Below are 26,626 nucleotides of genomic sequence, written 5' to 3'. Positions count from 1 at the left end.
AGCTCTTAGGCCCAGTGTCACTGTACTTTTGTTAGTAACAATGATGATGATGAGCCTATTTTCTTCTAGTTATTTATTTATTACTGAATTGCTGTTTTGATGGTTTTCCAGCAGATTAGATTGAAGGTGAACTTTCTTAAGGATAACATACTGTCTTTGCATGGCAGATAATGGTGTAAAATATCAGAACGCTCACACCCTTTTTGACACGCTTAGGCTGGTTGATGCAACATTGATGCAATTTGATGAGGTGCCAGTATTTGCATAAACTGGATAAGTACATATATAATATATTAATGGCAGTTTTATTTTATGATTGTTTTATCTTTCATTTAATTACCATTAAATGTGATTATTATTGATTTTTGAACATATTTATTGTGCATAGTTCTGTATACAGTAAATTTAAATTGCATACAAGGGCATGCACCACACCTGGGCGCTCTGAATAGCAGGGACACATCGGGCTGGGAGCTCAGAGCAAGGGTAGAAGTCTGTGCAAGCTGAGTTTCCCTACGTTCTCCGCCTTCCAATTCCGCGTTTCTGTTTGCTTTCTAGCAGCACTTGCCTCTTCTTGTTTTTCTGCCTTCGTCCGCTTCTCCCAGTGTCTTCTTTCTTCATCTGCTTCTTTGTGAATCAGGCCTCCTGCAGCAGTTCCGCAAAAGGAGGAACGAGGAGAGGCTGTCCCCGTGGCTCTGCCCTTTTGCAGAAGTACTCAGAGAGGCCAGAATAAGAAACTTTTTCTGCAAGAGTGAGTGAGAAAGATAGTGTGAGTAAGAGCATTCAACTGAAAGTGATGATAGGAGATGGGAGTTATGCTGTGCCACCAGCGGTATCAGACTCAGCATATAGTGATGCGAGTTATGCTGTACCAGTATCTGTGTCTGGCTTACTATATAATGATAGGAAACAATATGTACCATGGTTTGTGTCTGGCTCACTATATAATGATGGGAGTCATGCCGCACCACTGTCTGTGTCTGGATCACTATATACTGATAGGAATCATGCTGTACCACCTTCTGCGTCTGGCTTGCTATATAATAATAGAGTCATGCTGTACCACTGTCTGTGTTAGGTTTGCTATATAATTATAGGAGTCATGCTGTACCACCTTCTGTGTCTGGCTTGCTATATAATGATAGGAGCCATGCTGTACCACTGTGGTATTTTCTCTAAATAAAAAACGATTATGGCCTATGCATGCATGCATTTCTTATGAAGTGGCCCACTCCTGAAAGAAAAGCCTGACATATGCAGTAGACACCAATATGCATGATACGGCTATCAACAGTCCTAAATTTTCCCGTTTTTTTGCTTCCTGTCCTGTCTCATGTGCTGAGGTTTGTTTTGAGTCTGTTGACATCTATGTTAAGTACTCTTTTGTTTGTTTTTTTTTTTTTTTTGTTTTGCAGCTAATAATAAGCTCCAACCAGCATAACTTATGTTTTCAAAAATTAACTTAATTACATTTGTGGGTCAAATATTGGGATCTGAAGGGGGAATACTTCTAAAAATTTATCCTGGGGACTGTATTACTTCTTTCCCTGCTGCGGGATTCATTTTTTTTTCGTCTCAGGCTATATGGTATATATAATAATTGGTATGTAGCAGAAAGTAATTTTAAAATGACTTGGATTTAATATTCATGCTTGAATTGTATTAAGTTTTTAAGTGCATTATTAATGAGTATTGAATGCTGGTGGTCTTATTACATTACACTATTGCTCGTTATTTCAACATAAAGATTCTTTACACACAGGGCTCGATAAATTTGGTTTATATCTAGGAGCCAGCTAGAAAAGTTAGGAGCCAGCTTTATTTTTGTTCCCCAGTCATGTTTTTACTCGGATATTACCCAACCTGGCGCCCTCGTCGAGTCTCGCCATACATTTAATATATATTTACACACTCTAGCACCATACAGTGACACATGTTAACATCTTATGCTCACAAACACTAACACGCTACAGTAAAAACGCATCCTAACTTTCTACCATACACTAACACACACACTCTAACACTGCGTAAATGCACATGCTAATACTGTAACAAACAACACCATACACTCTAGCACCACACTCTTATACAATGTACACACACTTACACTGGCTAACTCTATACATATATAAAAATACATATGGACACATACACACTGAATCTGGCACTACAATACAGTAGACATACTGACTCTGGCACTATTTACAAGAATGACTCTAACACTATACATATAGACACATACACACTGATACTACAGCATGCACACACTCACAGGCTGAGTCCAGCATTATACGTATACACACATATACACTGACTTTGACAATATAGTATACACACACTCACTCACACACTACTCTCCCTCTCACCTGCCACGCCGATGCCTATCTTCTGTCATTGTGAATCTGGCACACTATGCTTTCCAGCGAGTGACGTGAGGCACCCAGCAAGGTCACGTAGCATACATGCGCCTCACGGCACCCGCTACAGCGGATTCATGATGGCAGCCCTACAGAACCTTGGCCCCCAGGAAGTGATTTTAGTCGCCATGGCAACCTGACACTCGGGGTTTGTCTAGCCCTGTATTAAAGTGACTGTGAATGTGCTGTGGTAATAAACTGCAAATTCAGCGGCATTGAATTTAGTGTAGGAGTACCATTGTGGCTTCCTTTTTACGGCACGGTCCAGGTGTTTACATTGACATTTACATTTATCTTCCTTACCAAGCATTGCATTTCTTCTGTTGTGTCTTGTGTATTCTAGACAAAGTTGTTGATAGTCTGGAATGCACTGAAGTCTAGTTTCCATAATCACTATTTCTTGATTTGTCATGGAGTTGAATCGCGAACCTACTGAGGATTTGGACAGTCCCCGAATGGAGCGAAATATCACGACAAAGTCTTTGTGTGTTTTAAACTCCTGATTCAGGAATATTTTTAAGTTAGATTTTCTAAATCATCTTAATGATGCAGCAGGGCTCGTGATAATTGGTTATTAGTCATCAGTGGTTTGCGATGTATAAACACTGACTGGTTTTTTTTTCTATTACATTTTCAGGGATTTGGTTTGATATTCAGTAATTTCTGTAAGTTATGAGTTATGTAAAATGATATCCTTGTTTATGACTGGGGAGAGAATACGAGAAACGGGTGAATGGGCCATAATGTTGAGAATTGCATTTGCAATGTTTATACTTCAATAGCTAAGTAGGCAGAGGCAATGGGCAACACATAATGACTGCAAATGGATTAGAAGAAAGGATGACCAACAGCAGATAATGCCGTATTGGTTTTCATATTGACATAAAATTAAAGAATGTGTTATTAAATGAGCATTGGTGGTCCTCAAAGATTCTGCTGGGAAAATAAATTTCTGAGCCTAAACAGTATTAGGATTTTGTTATGTAATATGTAGTTATATGTATAATGTATAACCTTGAAGACTTTGCCAAAGCAGTTGATTACTGAGCCTCTGGGGAACTGTTTAGTATTACAAATAACAGTATATTGGGATGTTTGAAAATTAACCGAGATGGCAGCGAACAACCCAATTACATATGATTATTACAATCAGAAAAAAGAATGATTAACACAGTTTGTGCAATAGATGTGGCCAGTATATCACCTGGGATAAAGGGGATACACTGTTTAAAGGGACAGTTTAATGTCCCAGACAGCCTTGCTTACAACAATTTACAGTTAAGTACTATCTGAGTGCTTTAATAGGCATTCTTTAACTGCTAAAAAAAAACACATACCTTAGCGAGAAGCTGCAGCTCCCCACATCCTCTGTGGAGGAGGCCACTGAAATAATGCAAAAGTACCTTTCCATACTAAGCTCTTCTGTGCTATACATTTACATGTCCATTTATTTCTATATGCAGGGCTGGCCCGACAATGGAGCCGAGTGGGGCAACTGCACTTTGCCGCCCCAAGCCCTTTTTTTTTTTTAAAGCGGAAGAGAGAGAGAGGGGCGCCGAGTGGTTTTCGCTTACCAAGTTGTCAGTACCCGCTCGGCGCCCCTCTCTCCTCTGCGGCGAGTCTCCCTGTTCGGTCTTGGTGCCGGTTTGTAATGCTGAGCGCCGGAAGATTACGTCATTTCCGGCGCTCAGCATTGCAAGCCGGCACCGAGACCGAACTGGGAGACTCGCCGCAGGAGTGGTGAAAGGTAAGTACGGGGGTGGGGGGGGTTATATAATAGGGACGGAGGGAGAGAAAGGGTAGATAATGGGGGGGGGCGCATTTTAAACTTCGCCCCAGGCGGCATTTTGTCTTGGGCCGGCCCTGTCTATATGTTCAGACAAAACATTTCTCACACCCACTTGTGTGGTAGCATTAAACTATCTAAATCTTGTTTTTTTTTTAAGCTGTCGAAGCTTGAATCTATAGAAAGTGTTAAATCAACATATTATAATCCATTCATTGGATTGTACCTAGTTTTGATTGTTACAGAGGGGGCTGTGGTTATGAGTTAGGCAGAAAATGTTTCTCATTTGGCAAGGTTGCCAAATGGCCTTATAGTGTTTGTTCCTCTCATAAGTAGTCAGGTTATAAATTAATATTTTAAGAAATTCTCAACTCCTTTTTTCATCATTGGGAGGGTTATATCGTGCTTTGTTCTGCTTTATAAAACCACTAGTAGGAAGAGAAAATGTTTTCTGAGATCACTTCCAGTTTGTTATAAGGTTTTATTCAATATACTCTACAAAATGTAGAAGCAAGGAAATTCCTCTGTCTCCATTAACCAACAAAAAAGTTTGCAGTATTTTAATGCTAGATTATGTTTTTACCAACATACCCTACAAAGTGTCTTGACTTATTATAAACAGAAACCGATTGTTTAATATTTTAGGTATACATTAGCAGACCTAGGTGCCTTTTATCCGAACAATTACCTCAGATCAGCCCCTTATGTTTGCAAGTAAAGTCATGTAATCTATAGCATCTTTTTCATAAATTTTTGTTGTTTCCTTAAATGCCGTATTGTACCGATTATAGGGCGCACCTCTATCATTTGGTGCTATTTTTTTAAAAAATTAAATGTAAAAGAATATACACATTAGTAGAAGAGTAAAACAATATTTCCTCGCTCTTGCACTCACACTCTTACTCATGCTCTCACACTTTTGCGCTCCCTACGTTCTCAACCGATCTCTTCAGTTTCTCTTTCTTCTCTCCCACAGGTCCACTGCTTCTCTTGCATCTTCTTGTTCTTCTGACTTTGTCTGCTTCTTCCCATGTCTTCTGTCTTCTTCTCCATGAAACAGGCCTCCTGTGCACTTTTGCAAAAATAGCGGTGCCTCTGGATACCCCCTCTCCCCTAATGGAGAAACGGAGGAGAAGCTGTCCCAGTGACTACGCACTCTTGCGGAAGTAATCCAATTGGCCAGAGTAATACAGACAGGTTCGTGGAGAAAGAGAAGCATTTCTGCACCTCTCTTTCTCCACCCTTTTGCATAAGTGCATGGGAGGCCTGGTTCACGGAGAAGAACAGAAGACATGGGAAGAACTGGACAAAGACAGAGGAATGTAGAACAAGAAGATGCAAGAGAATCAGCGGACCTGTGGGAAACGAGACAGGGACACGGAAGTGGTCAGCAAAGGAGGTAGGGAGACCTTGAGAACATCTAAACTCCGATTATAGGGCTTACTTCTAATCGGGACAATGCCATAATTATAACTTTGATAAATATACATCTTATCCTGAAGTGGTGTAACAGAAAAAATAACATTGTCAGAAAATAAACATGTTTTACGCTTTTTTTTATGTACAGTGACAAATGCTCAGCGGAGAAGATAAAAGGCCCCCACTCAGTTCTTTGTCTTATACACTCCCCCAGTCACGATTCTTAGGTGCTTAAATGTGCTGTTCCACTTGATGCAGCATTGGAAACATAATTATCGGTACTAGATGAGTACTCACAGTGTTTACATTTATGTATGGTATATACGGTACAAACCTTTTGTACGTTAAGAGTGCTATTGGTGAGGAGAGTCTTCATCCACAAAATAGATTGGTATCTAGTCAAATCACATACGTATTTGTATACTTATAGTTGTGATGTGTATTCTGTACTAGATAAATGTAGTATAATGTAAAGGCAAATACCTCTTCCAAATGTAATAATTATAATGCAATGTTGTGATCACCAATACATAGTTTCCATGGGTAGACTATACATAAATATCCTTTTAAAATGTTAAATACTTCACATGTATTATTTAATTACTAGGTGATCACTGATTTCGTCTGTAAGGTTAATCATCATTAATCAGTTTTCAGCAAATGATGGTGACTTGATGGTGACCTGTACACATTTTTTTGTTAAAGTGTTTTACTAATCACTTGTGTAGCCTGGATTCAGTGCTCTGACATACGTTTATCTGTTACATATAAATACACATATTCCCATAGACTTCAGCTCAATAATTTTTGATAGAAGGTGAGATATTTATCTCCGGCAATTTAATTCAGCTCTAAGTATCCCTGTTTAATTTGCTGCAGAATAGCTTCCTCATGACATTGCTTATTCAGTGGAAAGCACCTCATTCATTGTTTCCTTTTTCTGCTTTCGTAGCACACCACAGCTGCTTCAGTCACTGAGATGAATGGGGACACTATTCAACCTGAAAGTTCCTCCGTCCCACAGGGCTGGAATGAGTTCTGTGAGCTTCACGCCATCTCCACTGCGAGGGAGCTGGCAAAGCAGTATTGGTTATTCGCTAACCAGAACCCGCATCATGACATCCTGGCTGCGGAGAACTTCTCTTTACAGTTCACCGATCTCTTCCAGCAGTATTTCAGGAACGAGGTGAGGGAAGGTCGGGGCATGGACCAATTTAGATTTTTCCCATTTAGCAGAGTAAAAGATTATAGAGAAACAGGCAGGAGGCCCTCAGAGGAGTCTCCAAGTACGGTTGCAGCAAAGGTGGAGGTGGACGTGGCAGCTCGCCATGAAAACTCTGAGCAGACTGTTTGTGATACTGGTGTCCAACATGTGCCAAAATCATGGAGCTTAGAGGAACTCCGGCCCAGCCTCAACCATCCACCTGCGAGACCATTCATTCGATTTTCATTCAATAGCCTCAGGAGAAGCCTTCGAAATATATTCCGTAGGAGGCCTTCCGGCCCCGCAGCCGGCGACACCAGAGAAACAGAGGCGGATACAGCAGAGTCACCCACTTGGCATGGCCTTCAAAAACGGATTTTACCATGGACTACTACAAGAGAGCAAGTGGTGGAAGTAAAAAAAGAAGGCCAGTTAAATTATAGCATGGTGGATGAGGCATGTATGGACAGTGGGAATGTTTGGCACAGGTGTCGGTTGGTTCTGCGGAAAGCAAGCTGTCTGGAGACTGAAGATTACCTTCTAGAGCTGTTTGATCCTCCCAAAGTAAGTTACCTGATTATTTATTTTTTTGGAATGTCTCGTATTAAAGCCATGGAAAGCTCAGTGTGTTTCTGTGTGGTTTGATTATGTGTTTGTTCATTTGTGTATCTTTGGTTGATGATGGTGGCTTAAAAATAAGTGTCATCAGACAAGATTCACTCCAGTAAATCTGACACTAAAATAAGAGATGAAAATGGCCTGCTGATACAAACCTTACACCACAACCCCTTTGTGCTACCTTTTCATAGCATCATGGTTAGTATGCATTACCAAGGGTCTCGGCACATGCCCAGCTTTACAGGCACGGGTTTAGTTCAGCTCATGCCAACCGGCTACCTACCTCAATACATTTTAAGATAGACATTGAGCTGGGGGAACCTGTTTATTTAGTTCACTTTATAAATAGTTTGGGCAGGGCCCTCCTCACCTGTTGTTTCTGTTATATACTTGTTATGTGATATACTACTTGTCATCTCCTGTTTACCCATTGTACAGCGCTGTGGAATATGACGGCGCTATATAAAACAATAAAACAATGTATAGGTATGCAGTAATGTGGAAGCTCACTAAACGTTTCATGTCATGCAGCTTATCTAGCTAAGTTTTGAAGGGAGCGTCCATGGTATTTACAAAGAAAAAAATACCGCTTTTTAGATTAATAGGAAGATAGGGAATTTAAAAAAATTAAGTTTGTTTCTCTACGCTGCAGTGAATTCAAGCATGGGTAAAGTGCACGCCAGTCACTTCAACTCAACATAAAACCTTGTGGACAGTCCTTGTCATTTCTCATCATCCATAGCAGAGAACTGTAGTCATTTTCATTGCAGTGACATTAATACACTCTTGTCATTGTGGGATAATTTGTGATATTAGCGTTCAACTTGCAAGTTCTTTCCGGCCTAATGTTATTTTTCATTTTCCATATTTTCATATATTTCCATGGTAAAAGATTATGACTTTTTAAAACATATTTATTTTATTTGCCAGGTATGTGAGCTTTTCAGTCCTCCAATTGTTATATAATGATTTGCCTTTTAATTTGTAGCGTCATCTGTGGATAAAAACCTTTGCAGAAGATGATCACACAATAAATAGCAATCTTGATTAAACAGAGCAGAGACACCCCTTGGCATCGTATATAGTGGTTCCATGGCTGCATATGAGGGTGATGTTTGCATTTAAATGCAAGTTAGATACAAAAAACAATAAGTATAAAGAAGAGTAATTCATACAAGCATGTGTGAGAGGTGGGAAATCCAGATTTGGTACACAATACTTGAATGGCTAGTCAAAAGCATTAGAGTGAAGTCCTTCAAGTAGGTTACATCTTCAGGCCTTTTATATCTACTTTCCATGGTTCCTCTTAAAAAGCGCGACTATTGACACCTACCTATTGAGAATCCGTTGGTGAGATAAGTCATGTATAATTTCTTGTTTCACCTTCTGCCATACCTACTGTGAACTAGTTTGATACTCCTTGGAGATCTCTTTTGAATTTTTATTATAGTGAATAGATTATATTAAACCGCAAAAGGAATATTGTACCCTATGGGACAATACATTTAGATTATTTAGTGTGATGTGAAGTATACAGGCCATTTTTAGAGGACAGTATTCAATAAAATATGCAATAAATGCTGGAAACTGCTTCTGCTATAGAATAGACTCACACCCTCTCTTGTCTTTTCCTATCTCTCTATTTTAAAACGAGACAGGTACATGACTTTGGTAGGGTACATGGCATACTGCCCAGACAAATGTTAAATATCTTAAAGTACAGGAAAAGAAAAAAAAAACTTCCTTTGATAAGAGTCTGACAAAAAAAGTATAGAAATATCTGATCTGGCAGATTTCCCAGAGAGATAGTATTGAAACCTCCATGCGTCACATAGTTCTCTATAACTTTTAATTCACTATAATTCAGGCCTTGACAAAAAAGCCGTTGCTTTAAAGATGCGAATTGCGGCACCTAACTCTTAAAGTTTTTTGGTTACATGTTTAGCTATTAAGTAAATCAGAACGCCTCCTAATTTCTCCACTCATTATATCAAGTCTTGCTCTAAGTATCCTCCCTTTTAGGTTAGACGCCATCCTTCTCTGATAATTTGGGAATCGCATTCAAGTGAATTTGATTTATTAAACACAGACTAATTAAAATACATTTATACAGCTTTTCTTAGAAGCAAGGGATGAGGCCCATACATACAAGACCATCTTTAACTGTTTTCTAAATATCACCTAAAAAAATAGCAAGCTCAATAATTGGGGTATCCATGTAGGGTTTTAGGACATTAGAGCCAAACAATGGCAGGAATATGATTGAAGTGCAGCAAAATGTTTAACACGTGTGCTAGCAGGTGTCAAGAAGTTATTTTATATTGAATGAACACATTATCATAATATATATTAGTTCTACCCATAAAATAAATATCATAATATATATCAGTTCTACCCATAAAAGAAATGTTAAGCTACGCATTTTGCAGTGTCTGATATGTTGTGTGCAAAGGGTTAACATTAATATGCTGGCCCGGAATTTAACTCACAGTGCATTACAGGCTTTTGGTACTGAACGGGTTAAAAAGCATAGCGGAAATAGAGGCGTGACTATAAAATGTCATATCAACTATAGAAATTTTTGAAATTTCACTTTGACCACTGATTTTTTTCGTGGTGGTAACTGAACCTGTGCGTGCCTAGTTTCCTTAAACATCACAGGTTATAGAGGAAGTCACCACATCCTCTCCCACTTTCTAAAGAAAGTCACAAGATATTACGAGGCCTAAAAATTCCCGAGTCAGTTACACTTCTGCATCGCAAACTTTTACTTCCCCCTGCAGAGGATAAAGGGACACGCCAGCCATCAAATGTACTTTAATGTATATGGTAGCGGTGTGGTCCCTTTAAATTGATGTGTTGTCCCTTTTTTGTAAATGGGGGGTATTTTGCAGAATCCCCCAATATGAATTTGCCCCTTCCCCAGCTATTTTCCGTGCAGGAGATGGGTTCAGCTGAATATACTCGCCTCCAGTCGGCTCCAGTTTATTCAGTCCCTGTGATAATGAGTGGGAAGTATTCCCATTGATTTTAATGGGAAGGTTTTCCTGTCACTGATTGGCTGCAAGTCAACGGTCCCTTTAACATCTTAAAGCCTTCAAGGTGATCCATGTGCATTTCTCAGCACAAAGAAGCACAAAAAGAAATGTCCAATAATTGACAAACTGTTTAGGCCGGTGTGTAGCAAAGTCCTCCAGGTAGCCCCAATTATAATATATTATATAGAGCCTATATGTGGCTAGTGTGATCTTTGCAGTGTATCAGGTTCTGCTTGCAGCAGCCAATCACTGGCAGGAAAGCGCTCACATCGAATTCATTGGGAGCACTTTCTGTGCATTGACATGGGGTTATGTACGTCTGCAGCGTTCACCATGCCAACACTGGAGCGGAGATAAGTATAGCATGTGCATGGAGGCCACACAGGTCATATAGCTGGGGGGGCAGATGCTAATGGGGGGATTCTGCAGAAGCCCTCCATGCAGCATTTGCGTTGGGGCACCAGATATGGATCACACAGATATCATATTCCTTTAACAATTTTCATCAGTCATAATAAAACCCTTCAGATTATTCACTTTCAGGTCATCTGTGATGACTCAAAGCTTTCCAGAAAACCCTTGGAAAGCATTTTGTTTTGTAGTACATTCCATTATGATTTACATGCCAGGATGCTTCTATTTCGGGGCCTGGATTGTCAAATGAGCTGCTGGGAATCTCCATGTGCAAATGGGACAAAGATTTTTCTTATCAGCTGTTGGACGTGGACTGATCCTCTACCAAACCTGGATTCAGAAGAATGCTGTATAAAACTGTAAGAAGGGTTTTAGAGGATAAAAAGAGCTGCATTCACAAGTTAGGTAGATTTACATGTTCCTAAAGTGTTCTTATTTTGGTCTACAGCACCTGTGCCTTTTTTATACCCATTGTACAGCATTGCGGAATATGATGGCGCTATATAAAACAATAAATAATAGTATGTATTCTACAACCCATGCGACTAAAAATGAAATGCATTATGTTTTGGTTCAACAGGTTGAAAACTTTTTTTGTCTGTCAATGATCATTTTATTTAATGTCCAGTTTATGAAACTTCTAAGAGTTTATTTAAGGTCACAATGCCAGCTGAAGAATGGCATACTTTGCAAATATAGAACAGGATGTATTTCACAGCTCGGTGTGTTACATCATAAGCACTCTCTTGAAATGATGTAACCATATGTTCATTCAATTCTTTGAAATGAAAGGGAACACAGAAAGGTACAGGCTGTAATACCTATTTAGGTTACATTCATTTAGGCAATGATCCTAGCAAAATGACCCACTGAAGAAATGTGTATTAAAGTAGTTTTAATAAGCGGTTTCTAAAAATGAAGAAAGTAAAAGAAAAAAAAAAACACATTAAGTGGAAGATGCAGCTTCAGTGCTACAGCTACCCACCTCCTCCATGGCCCAATGATTCTATCCACTGATTGGCTGCCTAAAGCATCTAATTAGTGGCATTAAAGTGTTCTCATTAAAATCAAACTTTGCACCACAATCACTTTTTGTACATCACCCCATATCAGTCTTGACCTTGTGACCTTAGTCATTCGCACCTTCTGGCAATTACACAAATTGCTGGCAGAGGGGAATTAAGAATGGGAATGGCTACCCGTTGCCTCTCCATGCTGACTTTTTCTCAGTGCCCATAGGCAGCTGATGGTCTCCAGGCCAAGGTATTTCTACCCCTTTAAGACCTGCAGATCATAATAAAACTATTTAAAATAAACCTCAACATGTCTTAACCTTACAGGCCTCCTAAACATTCTCTGCTCCATGTTTGTGTCTTTTCCTTGGGAATAGTAATTTGTATTGGATGGCCTGCAATATGTTCAACGGTGCTAATTTCTTCTTGGACAAAAAATATCTAGGAAATCAGCACAGGTGTCGATGCTGTTCTATATATATACTATAATTATAGAGGGTCTTTTCCTTTAAATACTATAAATGTGCTGAAAACATGTTTTCAGTGCCTGAAAACCATTGCTAGTCGGTGGCAATAAATAATTATCAGAGCTTAACATGCCGCTAAGGGTTTTGTGTCTTTATGTATTATATATGATCAGAGTTCCGTTGGAATATATTTAATTGGTCTAGATTTCTGAACAGGGCGCAGGAATCTACCTCGCTGTTACATATGCTGTTGGAAATGAATGTTGAGCTAAAAATGGCAGCGCGTTATGCGGTTAGGAACTCCTCATGTGAGGTCTTTCATTTGTAAATCTGACAACTCGCAAGGCGTACCGTCACAACCACCTTCACAGATAAGAAGAGCAAATGTGCAAAAACATCAATCTGATTTTTTTTTTTTTTAACGTCACATCCCGAGGTTTGCTACAAGGTGCTGCTGCTCGAACAGCCAACGTATTTTTATATGAACAAAGGCGGAGAAAGCACGTTGTTCTTAGAATTAAGATGTTGGTACAGGAAACCGACTCCGATAACACGAGAGCCACATGCATATATAATCTGTGAGTGCAGCTGTCAGTGAATGGGACTCCGCCATTCTGCGATCTCCAGCTAGACTGCACTTGTCTGCAGTGAATATAATGTGTCTCTGTATAATGCCCCTCGCCCCGCAAGCGCGATGAGAAGGGAATGGTTGTTTTCAGTTGGCCTGACCTTGTACTATTAGCGGATTCATTAGTTTGCCGTAATGTCAACTTTGCACCTAAAACAAAACCACCTCTCCGGGAGAGAACAGAAATCGCTTGGGGCACATGCGACCTGCTTCATAATGTCATATTTAATCACTTTATTGGGTGTGTTATTAACCCCATGCGTAGCCTGCAGTGCCCTTCAGCCGCAGTAGGTCTAGGGATAGCTATACCACAAGTGATGGGGAAATAATAGTAATTTTTAATAAGCAGAATTAGTTTTACTTGTAAGTTCCTTTTTATCAGGTGCAAACAAGCTGAACAGCTTTTATATTTTGGCAGTGCTTTTGTATCAAATCTTTCCAACATTTTGTTCTATAAATTTGACATTTTTAAAACTTGTTGCAAATGTCCAATGTGACGCCAATATAAATCACCCATATCGATTCAAAAAACAAAGCACACTCGCATCATGCCCTGTTTTACACCTGATCTCATGGAAACATAACTTTGTCTTTTTCTGGAGCCCAACTTGATGACCGCTTTTATTTTATTAACAACCTATAAGCAGAGTTAGATTAATTGTGAATGTTTCTCACACATAAGAGGAGAGAGGGAAAATGCAATAGAAACATTTAAATACTTAAAGGTGCTTAACAAAGCTAATTTGAAAGGAGGAGCAATGTTAGAACAAGAGGTCATGTTCTAAAACTTGAAGGCCAGAGGATTAGATGTGACGTAAGGAAGTTCTACTTTACTCAGAGGCTGGTAGATAAGTGGAACAGTCTCCCAGCATGGGATAGACATAAAGCTTCCCTCACTATAGGTCCTGACCAAAGACCCCTTAATCAGGAAAAATGGGCAGACTAGATGGTCGAATGGATCTTATCTGCCGTCAAATTCTATGTTTCTAAAACACCAATATCTACCTGGTTTTGTTGCCAAGTCCATAAAAATGCACAGGGCAAATGTCCTCCCAAAAGCAGCAAAAGGCATATAACAATTGATTCTCTTATTAAATGCCAAGTACAAATTGCAATACATTGGCCCTCGTCCCTCAGCCACTAAAGGGCAAGACAGAAATTTGAATTGAGTCAACACCAATGTATGTAATATTTGCTCAAAGTTCCTTATAAAAAGGCTGGTTATGAGGCTTCTCCCACTTCCCTTTTCAAACAATTTTTCTTTAAAATATAAAGAAATATGAAAGGGGAAAAGGTTTTGCACGCCTGTACCCGTACAGTAATGTGAACAATTTTCAGCTAAACTAGTTCTCACCATTGCCCATTTCCTACTGGCCTTTTTTGCAATTGTAGCTGTTCCAGGACAGGACAAACTTAGACACAATCAAACTGTTTATCTTTTTTGGAAAAGTCAACTTCCTTCCTGCAAAACAGACTGTGTGCGTGTAACTCCCTAAACAAAGCCATCACGTTAAACGCCGCTTCATTCAATGTACTGCGTCATTAAGCTTCTTTTCTCTTTTTAAACTTAGAATGTAACATCAGATAAGAGATGGTTGGCCCACCCAGTCTGCCCCGCTTTTTACCCCCCCCAATGTTTCCTTAAAAATAAATGCTTCCATTTGCTCTACCGTTAATTTTGAATTACGTATAGCTTTCAGGATGCTATAAGAGACCTTCCATGATTTCACCACCTTTATAATAATACAGTTATTAAAATATATAGCACAGATATCACCTCTGAAGAGTTCAGTAGGATTTATGTCTTTAAACACTGTTCTTGGATGGAATTCCAGTAAGATGGTGTAACAGGGGAACCCACCAATGGTTTATGTGGTCTCCAGTAAGAAGTGGTTCAAAATGTATACCTTGTACTTGTATACCCAGTGGGGTATCCTGCCACTCACTCACTGATTGCACCATGTGTCCATGCGTGTGTGGCTATGCTGCAGCCCTAGGACATAGCTGCCGTAGGGGTACACACAACGATGAGAGGGCTCCCCATAGGACTGCTGTAGAGGAGAACACCAAAGAAGAACCCTCTACTGCACAGGGGAACCTTATAGGGGAACCCCCTGATTGCTGTACTGGGGAACCCTGACAGGTGATGTCACCAGAGATATCACAGGGCTTTCCCTTGGGGTCAATACATTGTTGTGCATTGCTCTTGGATAGATAGCATTGTAAAATATGTTTGTATGTGTGGATGTGTGTGTAAAAATCATGTCATATCTATCCCCATAATACATTTTAAATAAACCTCCACCCCCTACAGTGCTCCCCAGTTACCCTAAAAAAATATATATATAAACACTACTGGCGAAAAGAGCCAACTTTTTAAAATTATCATAAACATTTTTTAAAAACCGCCTTACTCAAATTTCCACCACATCACATGTTGATATTGCACATGATAATGCACACAGGGATGCAACGAATGTTCATGTTCCTCAGATACCCGGATGAATCCTGCTAGACCTCCTTAGACAGCGCCTTTCTTCTGCTTCCCTGCTTTGTGAAGGCCTCCACTGGCTCCCTATTACCTCAAGAATGAAATGTAAAATCCTTATACTATGAAACAATCCCCTCCATGATGCTGCTCCCCATACATTTCTTCCCACGTAACAAAATATTCCCCTACTAGATCTGAACAGCCTTCCTGTGGACTAAGGCTCTCCTCGTCCGTTATCACGTCTTCCTTCGCATGCTTACCCAACATACCGTGTGCTGCTCATAACTCTGTTTCACCAAACCTCCGGCTCTCACCTTGTCTCTCAACTGTCAAGAAAAACCTCAAAACCCTCAAAAAATCAATTGCACTATTTAACTATTTTAGCCCTCGTTCTCCATGCCTTATGTTTTCCGTCCCCTCTAGACGGTAAGATTGCGGGTAGGGTCCTCTTTACCTAATGTATCGGTTTGTCTTTGTCAGTTCTAGTTTTGTCATTCCCTTTCAATATATGTACGTTGTTGATGCCATATCAACAAAAGATACTACTAATAATAATAATGAATCCTTATCTTCCATCGGTCTGCCTCTTTTATACCAAGTCTCTTTATGTGTGATGTGGTGTCTTTGCACTCTTCCTTTTAGCTATGGATTTGAATCATCGTTCTTCGAAGGTTTCCTTTTACATAGCTTTGTTCATCTCATGCTTGTATTCATAGCAAATGTCCCTTTTGACTGTATTTAAACCGCATTATTTTCCATTCTGGGTCTAAAATGAGAAAAGAAAAAAAAAAAAAAAACTGCCGTGCAGAGACCTCAGACCTAGTGTGTTAATGAAGAACACATTACTTATTTTGGAAACTCTGCAAGGAAACCCATTCTTCAGCGTGGTGTCAGAACCACTAGAGCAGAACATCCAGGGTGTGAACATTTGAGTTTTAACCACTTCGCTGCAGGGGTGCTGCCCATGAAGTTACACAAGCCTGGTGGTGCTTATGTAGCCAAACGGAGCAAAGAGACACTTATGATTTATCATAAAGGTATTCGAATTAAAAGAAGGTATTCGAATTAAAAGAGTGCAGCTGAGGACGTGTGGTTGCTGAATGTAGACATCCAAGACTTGAAGGACCAAAATAGCTGTATAGACGATAGAGTTGGAGAACGTGCCGTGTGAGCTTTCTTGCCTGTAGCCCAGATTTTTGCAGAACTATAGAAGAAGCACCTTACCTCTATTCTGTGTGGAGAAACCCAACTGTTAAAACACACACATATATATATATATATATATATATATATACACACACCCACTTTGATTCCGATCACTTATATGGAAGTGCAATTCTGATGCAAAGTGGTTAAAAAGATGACGCTAACCTAGAATCCGTGGGATGCCGCTTGTGATTGCAGCAAATTTACAACATTACTCAAGCTTAGAAACATAGAATTTGATGGCAGATTAAAACCATTCGGCCCTCTAGTCTGCCCGTTTTTTTTCCTAATGTAAAGATCAGGGCTTAGTCTCATCTTACATTGCTGTTTATAACCCCCAACCTTAATCTTTTGGACCAAAACTTTCCATGATTATAAACTGGCGTCTCAATTCTTTAGAAATCTTTATAGAGGAATTCTAAATATATAAAAGCTTGTGCATGGAATAAAACAATAAGAGAAAAGTAGAAGAAATAAAAGTTATTAAAAGAAGACACTATGTCACCAGATACAGTCCACGGGAAGTATAAAATGGTCTGTATATGTTATGTGTTGAAATCATTATGTCTCGGTGGATGTATTTAACAGAAATACCTGCCACATTGTATATTGAATAAATAAAAATGTATATGGAGAGAGAGAGCACATGTGGCTGTACATTAGGTACTTCCTATATTTCTTTATTGCTGTCACGCTGTGTTGTATATTTTTTGTTCCTCTTTTTATTTTTTTTAAACATCATAAAGCCCAAAATAAAGATTTTTCTTTTTTCAAAAGTTGACCCTTTGCATACTGACTATTCTGTTATTTATGTGTAGCATTCTGATCATCTCAGTCTATTTGAGATCATTGTTCATACAGAAATATTTGCAGAATGACCCTAATCCAGATTTGCCTCTGTGGATACATCCATGCTGGGCTAAAACTGTTTTATGCTGTTCCTCCCATGGGTGCTGTGCGGTAGGTTCTCCTGGTAGAAATGGATAAAATAAAACACTTTGCTAAACCTGTAAAAAGAGTATCCGAAGGCAGTCTTTTTTACTGCCATGGAGACATCAAAATGTGATTTATGATTTGTCTTTGTATGCTGTCCTCAATCCAAAGGCATCACTGGGTGTCTTTGTTGGCCTAGTTATGTACCAAAATGTCACACATGCTTTAATGATCAAGGAGGCACAGAATAAGAGACAGCTTTACGTTCTGTCACATTTAGTTTAAAAGTGAACCAAGGGCACACTGTTCAGAAACATGGCCTACGCTAAAAGATGACAGAGCTAACAGAGAAGACTCTTACTGCTGAAGGGGGAAATATGGCTGGTTTTCATCAATAACCAACATAAGTGTTAGGCTCACTTCTGTACCAAGCCGCTGATGTCTCCTCCCTGCTCCCTCGACTGCAGCTCCATTGTGTGTAGGCCGCAGCGCCAGTCTATGGTAGGCGCATCATGATCTTGATCCTACATGCACAAAGTACAGGCTTTGGTCCTGTGAAATCAGGCTCCAGGAGGTGACCATACTCATGGAGCCTCGATTAGCTGCAAAGAGGTTGCACAGGTGAATGGACAGGTAAACCTTCTGCCATTGGTTAGCCAGCTTTTGATGAGTGTCTCACAGGTGCTACAGGTGATTGATAATTGCCTGCAGCCCAACATTGCCCCATCACATACTTCAGTCACTGCTAAGTTGCTTGATGCAGTCCATTTCTGATGTCTTTTGCTCTGATGAGGACTTTGCTGTGTGATTACGGGACTAACTCTGGCTAACCTGTTGAACCTTCACCACCGCTACTGACCTATGGACAGTTTGTTGACTATGCTTTTGTCTGTTTCCTTTATTCCAACAAATTGGGAATTTGTTCCAGTAGCTTTTGTCTTGAGTGGCTCTGTATTTCCTGGTGACCGACCTTTTTATCATAACATTATTGTATTTATATTTATTTTCCCGATAAAATATTGCCCATGTTTTCCCAATAGTTACACAGTAGCAATGACTTTTTTGGATTATTTTATAAATTAGTGGTAAGGGATAAAATATGTTTAACCCATACCTATCTCTTGTGCTAGAAGGGTGTACAGGTATAAAAAATACATTTTTCACCTACTGAGTAGTGAGTATGCTAACTCTCTGCATTACCACATCGTGATATTATGTCCATTTAAGAAATATCTTTTTTGGAATTAAACTTGTTGCAGCTAATTAACCTTCCATCTAGTGAAACCATTCACCTGCAGAAAGCAGAGAAAAATCTGTAGTTGGCTATGAAAAAAAAGTAGATGACGAACGACAGCATTTAATCACAAGCAGTTATTTATAAGGATGGGTTCACTTTCTTTCTGGGTGGGCAAATTGTAAAGGGTTGCTAATGTTCACTAATCCAGTTTACTTTTAACCCTTTAAGGGTTTACACTACAGTACCAGAGCAATCTTTGTTTTTGCTACTTCTCATTTCTTTCTCATTTAGTATCCCCACACAAATCACACACATACACACACATAATTTTAGGACTAAGAATTGTGAATAAAAATTGTATGTTGCTTAAGAGGGCCAAAAGACTACCGTACACGGTACACTGTGTTTACTATGTTTTTAATACTTACAGATTGATGACAGCAAAAGTTAGAATTTTTTTACGTTCAGTTTCTGTTGGGAAAACAGAGTGTTTGGAAGATTTATACTTTTTTCTTAAAAATATATATATTTTGTCCACTTTTTAAACATTTGTTTTGCTTCTTGGAGAGCAGTGCAACATGACTAGCAGGTATCTCTCTTGAAACTAGCAGGTACTCTTGATGAAGTCATAGTGACATCACTAAAGTCTGCATAATTATTTAGTTTTATTGTTTTTTTTATATCACTATTAAAATTATTTTGTAATTATTTTCAATGGTTTTGAACAGGGTGAAACTTTGTTCCCCCTTTTCTCACTCTTATCACCCTGACTGCTGATCAGATCAGTCATCAGGAAACAGTACAGCCCTGCTTTCCTGATCACAGTGATCAACAGAAGCCCCAGCAGGGTCACAAGATTGTTAAGTTAGCACTGATTATATGTTGACATTATAGATTGCATTTGCAGAATTCTACAAATATCTGTTTTTTTATAGGACCTGGATTTTTTTTTAAATTTAATTGCTGATAGATAGCTCTAATTAGTTATCTGGTTAGAGTTTTACTGGTTTATAGTTTTCATCGGAAGCCTAGGATTTGGGTATTTTAATAAGCCACTCATGTTTTGACTCTCAAAAGTAAATTTAATAGTCCCTACTAGTTTTTAAATTCTGTAAACATATGTCATAAACCAGATGAAAAATCTGAGAAAATGAATAAGTAACGAAAAGAATAAAACATGTCTCCCTCTATTTAACACATAACCAAAATGCTTTTTACAAACCATGGACTAAGCCTAAACAGAATAAAAGGGCAGATAAAATTAGTTCCTGTCACAACTGATGTAACACTTGTTAGTGATTGAGATGTGCTGTACACGCGTTTCACAGAATTATCCCCTCCTTTTCAATGAAATTAATTTCTGTGAAATCCTCTGCTATTTACCACCACTTGTTTATATAGGGGTATCGGATAAGAGGGACTACTCAATTTTGTATTGTTTTAAGATTACTCCAGTGATGGCATTTTTCTCAGCTTTTACTTTTTTAAAAAATACAAATGTTTAAATTTTCTAGGACACAATTATATATACACTATGTGGACAAAAGTGTGTGGGACACCTGACCAGTACACCAATGCATATACATTGGTGTAATGGTGTAATGCATAACAGCTTCCACTCTTCTGGGAAGGCTTTCCACAAGATTTTGGAGAGTTTCTGTGGGGATTTTTGCCCATTCATCCAGTAGAGCAGTTATTCGTTTATAAGGGAACAATTACCTGCATCAAAATGTGTTGAAAAATATATTTTCCTCTTCTTAAAAATTTAATGAGAAATATAATCCATAATCTGCGTGACACAAATATGTCAACCTTTAAAGTACGATTACGCTTTTTAACCTGCCAATTTGTACATAGAAACAGAGTTGTTTTTTTCAGGGAAGGAAGTATGAGCGGCAAATGTAGGAGATACGTTTTGGACTGTCATGTTGTGTGAATAAAATACCGTATTTGCTCGATTATAAGACGACCCTGATTATAAGACGACCCCCCAAATCTGAATATTAATTTAGGAAAAAAAGAAAAAGCCTTAATATAAGACGACCCTATAGGAAAAAAGTTTTACCAGTAAATGTTAATTCATGTAAACTATTTTTTTTAATAAAAGCTATGATTGAGAAAAATATTTAGGTTTTATTTCCTTCTATTTTCCAACCTGCCCCCCAGTTATGCACATCTGCCCCAGAAATGCCTTATACCCCCCTATATGCCACTGTGCCCCATGATATGCCTTTTAGCCCTATATGCCACTGTGCCCCATGATATGCCTTTTGACCCCCTATGTGCCACTCTGCCTCCAGAAATGCCTTATACCCCTATGTGCCACTCTGGCATTAAGGGGGTTAAAAGGCATATTATGGGGCAGAGTGGCATATAGGGAGGTTTAAGGCATTTCAGGAGGCAGAGTGGCGTATAGAGCGTTAAAAAGGCACTTCTGGAGGCAAAGTGGCATTAAGGGGGTTAAAAGGCATTTCATATAACACTCTGCCTCCAGAAATGCCTTATGCCCCCCATTTAACACATCCCCCGCCCCACTTACCGGTGCTTCTGACTCCCCTGTCATGTAGCCGGGGCAGCGTGTAGATGTCTACGCAATTCGCGTAGACAACTTACGATGCAGCCGGAAGGAGGTGTGGCTAGCAGCGTGGGTTGTCTGCGTCCATCGCGCAGACCTTCCCCGACCGTCAGAGCATTTGCTCTGGAAAAAACCTTGTCTTATAATCAAGCAAAAACGGTAATATGTACATAAAGATACTAACACTAAAGGGATGCTGTCATCGGGGAATGGTGTCTGGAATCTTTACATTTACCTTATAAACGTATATATTGATGGTGTGTGTGTGTGTGTGTGTGTATGTGTGTATAAGAGTACACCCTTATTCTACTCAGTAATCTATTTTTAATTCTAATATAATTACCATATTTAATTACTAAGTGCAAATCAAGATTTCTGTTTGTTACTAAACAGAAATGGCTGCTTTGGTACTAATAAGAAAGGACAGAGCACTGTTAAAAGAATCACTGAGCTTTAGAAATTATTTTATATCTTTAATAGACACAAAAGTTACTTAGACAGAATAAAAATTCTGGTTATGTTTTTTAATGAAGTACTCCCAGCCGCACCAGGCTAAACAGTAACTAAGACTTAGCTGTTACTATAAAGACAATTGACAAAGAAGAAGACTAGAAAAAATAAGGACTTCATTCAAGACCAGAGACCATGACAGAACAGTCAGTCGGAAGAGAGACAAGAGTGACCTCTGTGTACACGCATTCCTTGTGTATGTATATGAATGTGACATCTTGGTGTCCATATACTAGATAAAGCTGTGTGACACACAGTGACTATTCTGCTTCGCTTGCCTATGTGGATGCCCCATGGCAGTTGGTATAGAGCGGTTTCTGCATAAAACCAAGTTGCAGACCTTAAAGTGCAAGCACGTTGCGGTTCAGCGTTGTTTTCACCTTCCAGAAAAACACCACATAACACACGTAAGCACATACTTACCCTCACTTACATGCACGCACACATACATACAAATTCCTACCTTTCTAGGCGCGCATGGCTTCAGTGCTGAGCTCCGGCATATGGCATCATATCCTGGCACTCAGCATCAATAGCCGCCATGCTTCGAGAGACCACATGCCACAACAGAGGTCCTGTGCAGGTTCGTCATCACTGGTATAGTGGTTTATCACTTGACATATTATGATAATATTATTTCTATAAAAATATAGAAAATAATGATAGCTTCATTATCAGGGAATAATGCCCAGGCCTGATCGAACCATAGGACATGCAGGGTAAATATTGGGCAGGCAGCTAGGTTGAGGCATACGTCACAATTATATTGGCCTTTAATGTCTGAACCAGTGTGCAGGGGACTTATAGTGAAAGGGAAAATTTGGTGTGTTTAAAAATACAGTGTTTTTTTCATAGACATTTGTCAGCTCAAACCCTACTAACGCTATAGAAATAAATGATTCGGTGAGCTGGAGAGTATTATTTTAATGCCAAGTGCATTTTGACTCTGGGAAAGTGTTTCTTACTCTGTTATATCGCCCAAGCTATTGTGTTCTGAGAAAAAAAAAACTCAGAAAAAAAAGATATTCGGAGTTCAAGAAATCAACAAAATAATGATCATCTAATCATTAACCAGCAAAAACCACAATTTCCTGAGAGGAAACTGCAGCCATACTCACCTTCTCAGAAACCTAAAAAGTATAAAAAATTTCCGGAGATTACTACAAGAAATGTTAAAGAAAAAAATAAGAAAGACGTAAGGATTACTGCAGACAGCAAAGAAAAAAAGAAAAATACATTTGATGGCGATTGCGGCTGGAAACGGTCACATTCTTGCTTTTCATGCTTTTTTATAAAACACAATCTCAACAGCTTCTTAAGTAAAACAGAAATCAATGAACTGATGTAAATATTATTTCTTCTAGCTTGTCTCCGAGCCATCAGTGATACATAAATTTAGGGGAGAATAAACAATGAGACAGAGGAAGCAGAGGTGCTCCAGGGCACCTGGTGGCAAGGGGCCCTCACTTTCTGCAGTGAAATGTATGCGTATGCTTGTGCTGGGTGGTTTATTCACTAAAAGAAGAGTTTGCAGGATATATGTGGTTTCAGTACCTTGACTTCAATATGCATTATGAGGATCCAACTCCAGAAGAGCCTCTCCTGCAGGAAAGTCTTGACTTCCCTATACAATGCATATTTAAATCAACAATATTATATTACGGCTTACACAGGGCAAGCTCAGCCCTAATGGCTGCATAAAACTTCCAATGTTGGTCCTTCGTAATGAATAATAAGGTTGACAGACTCTCCTGCCAACTCTCCCTTTAGTAAATAGAGTTATGTGGGATATCTCTGTATGAATACTTGTTCCTTTTATGCATGTGTATGTATGCGCATTATGCCTTTTTCTATCAGTATCTCTGCTTACATTGTATATACAAAGATTTATTTTATGCTTTCTTGTCTGATGGATATCTATAAGATTTGCGCATTCAGATTCATACAAATTGCAAATTTACTGAATTTTGGCAAATTCGGTGATTCATATAAAGCCCCAAAAACAAGGCAAAACCCCCCACGACGGACAAAAAGTGAAGCAAAAAGATCAGTATTTTTGTCCGAATTTGTGGGCCCACATTCACTTACACCAGCTATCTCATTCACTCTCTCTCACGCTCTCCAAATGTTTTCCTTCCTTCTCTGCCGACCACTTCCTCATCTTTTCCCTTCTCTTCTATCTTCAATCTTCTATCTTAATTAGCATCTCTGCAATGGTGGCGCTTGTGGTGACATCCTCTCCCCAATCCGCTAATCCAATTCACATTTTTTGTGTGAACCAAGAATTGTGTTATAGATAATGCATGGTTTTGTAACTGCAAAGCCTGTTCACTTGCGGTGTTAAATGTTTTCCCATCTGCTGTTCCAGATAGCAGATACATTACATTGTACTTCACAATTTAATGAAACTGGTATTCAGTTTGTGTAGCATGTTTATTGCTTGTTTATTGTATGCGCCTGCTGGGCAGAATGTATTACAGGTATTTACATGTGGCCCTAATGTGACATAAACATGGTAAAAAGACAAATACATTTAAACTTGGGGAAAGGCAGTTTCCTTCATTCTGATTATAGAAACAGTTCATAATCAACACTATTATACATTCCTGGCATGAAGGAAATCCAGATTCATGGTAAACATCCCATTTATCACATAACCAGTTCATCAAAACCTTCTATCCGGTATTCAAAATAATGGCATACATTCATTTTAATAAAAACAAGCATTCGTACCCATTTTCTTTCACACAGCAGGACCTCTAAGCTGATCAGTGCAGTAGTATGGACACTGCATGATATATGTTAAAGGTGATTGAATTGTGCCCCCTATTTTTGGGACTTTTTTTTTACCAATGTTCTGGAAACCCAATTTTTTGGGATCTCTACTAAGCATCTGGAGACTAGCTAACAATGATTGTGTCCTATTAATGTCTTTTAAAAAGTGACCTGTGCTTACCTTAGGTGAGTATAGAACATGAGTATAGAACAGAGTTACTCTCTAATTATTGTGTACAGATTTATTTTAATTAATTGTCACCATTTCTATTAGGAATAGATGCCACATACTAAGTGGGACATATAGTGCAACATGTGAAAAAATCCTGATCTTTAAAACAGGAATCCTCTGGAATACATCAGTTTATCACTAACCTAGGAAAGGTAGCAGCATGCCCTGGTCCATAGGTTGGTGCCTCTCTGTCTGTCCCCATTCCCCTATGACTTGATTTCTAGAGAAAGATGTCCCCTTTAGAAGAGACATTTCCCCTTTGATACCTAAATCCTTGCGTGTCTCCCCTCTTTTGATGCCTATGGGGGGTTTACCTCTCTTGTGTGCCACAGCTCTAAACGGGGCAGACTGGGAGATCTGTGCAGCTCTCCATCAGCGGGGAGCCGGCACATAACACTGTATCCCAACGCTCTGCATCACAGAAGGCTGAAAGGACCTCTGCACGTGGTAGGTCTGAGGGTCAGGCCTAGGGCAGCTGTCCTAGAAATATATGTAATGTCACCATTTACTAGTATTATCTGGCCGTTATATGCGGTAACTCACATGCTTGCTGGAGTAAGGTGGGTGAAACACATATTGTAAAGAAAAGATTGGGCAATCCTAACTGCAAATATCGTTGACCCCTCATAAGTAAATTGTAAAACAAATTATTTTAACGTATCATGGGAAAGCTGTACAAGAGAATGATTTCCTTACGATTAACAAAGGCATTCTGGGAAATCAGTGAGGGGACTTTGTCTCTGATTGGCCGGCTGCCATGTAAGCAATCATTGCTTTTCATGAATGCTTAATCTTCCACAAGCAGGAACAGGCTATCCTTGCTACATCCTTGATACAACAGATCATTATACAGTCTACTGCATAATAAATATAATCATGTTTGAGTATTCACATTTGCTCACTGTAGAGTATTTTTCACTCCCTATGTGTATTGTATTTACCAATCCTGTCCTTAAGTGTGCCATAATATAGATGGATGCTATAGCATATGGTGAAAGGTAACATACTGAATTTACTACCCCAAGGGTGCCCATCCTGTAGCTCTCTACCTGCTGCGGAGTTAAAGCCTGCGACATCCATGTTAGGGCATATAATAGCTGCGTGGTCCCTTTAAATGTTCATGGTGTTCTTTTTGCAAATGCATAGGAGGATTCCACAGAATGCCCCATATGCATTTTCTCTGTGTGTTTAACCCCCCCCCCCGCTATCTTGCATGCAGGAGACATGTTTACTCGAACATCTCTCTGCATGCAGTATACTTATGCCAGTAAGCCCCAGGCAAATGCTGCAGATGGAAGTCTATTCAGATCTGCATGTGCGGCAAGCAGTCCCATTGATTTCTTTGGTGGGGATGCCAGTGACATTAAACTGTCCATTTTAAAGCGATGCCAGTGCTTAGTGGTAGGTGAGCCAGCCAGTGGAGCAGAGCCATATATAACCTCACCCTTCACTTGCATATTTGCAGTTGCAACACTAAATGATTAAGTTTTATTACATTTCTTACAATTTATTAACTCGTTAACTGTGACTTTTTTACTCAACCATATGTTTTATGGTAATAGTGAAAGTTTAACTATATACATGCCAGAGAGATGTACTCAGGAACAGTACAGATGACCTGGCGGTGGCTCCGAGAGATTTTCAGGCATTGAGTACCTACGTT

General features: G+C 39.2%; 1 protein-coding gene across 1 annotated transcript in view; it reads left to right on the top strand.

The window, feature by feature from the left end:
* SH2B3 (SH2B adaptor protein 3) overlaps positions 1–26,626 on the top strand; it is a 60,016-nt gene that overhangs the window by 9,750 nt on the left and 23,640 nt on the right. Inside the window, exon 2 of the mRNA XM_053473132.1 lies at positions 6,575–7,390. Coding sequence (XP_053329107.1) covers positions 6,575–7,390 — 816 coding nt within the window. The remainder of the gene's footprint in view (positions 1–6,574; positions 7,391–26,626) is intronic.

Source organism: Spea bombifrons, chromosome 1 (genome assembly GCF_027358695.1).
Source record: "Spea bombifrons isolate aSpeBom1 chromosome 1, aSpeBom1.2.pri, whole genome shotgun sequence".
NCBI classification, from domain to species: domain Eukaryota; kingdom Metazoa; phylum Chordata; class Amphibia; order Anura; family Pelobatidae; genus Spea; species Spea bombifrons.
The sequence above is the reverse complement of the archived record's forward strand: the minus strand, read 5'-3'. Positions and strand labels throughout refer to the sequence as shown.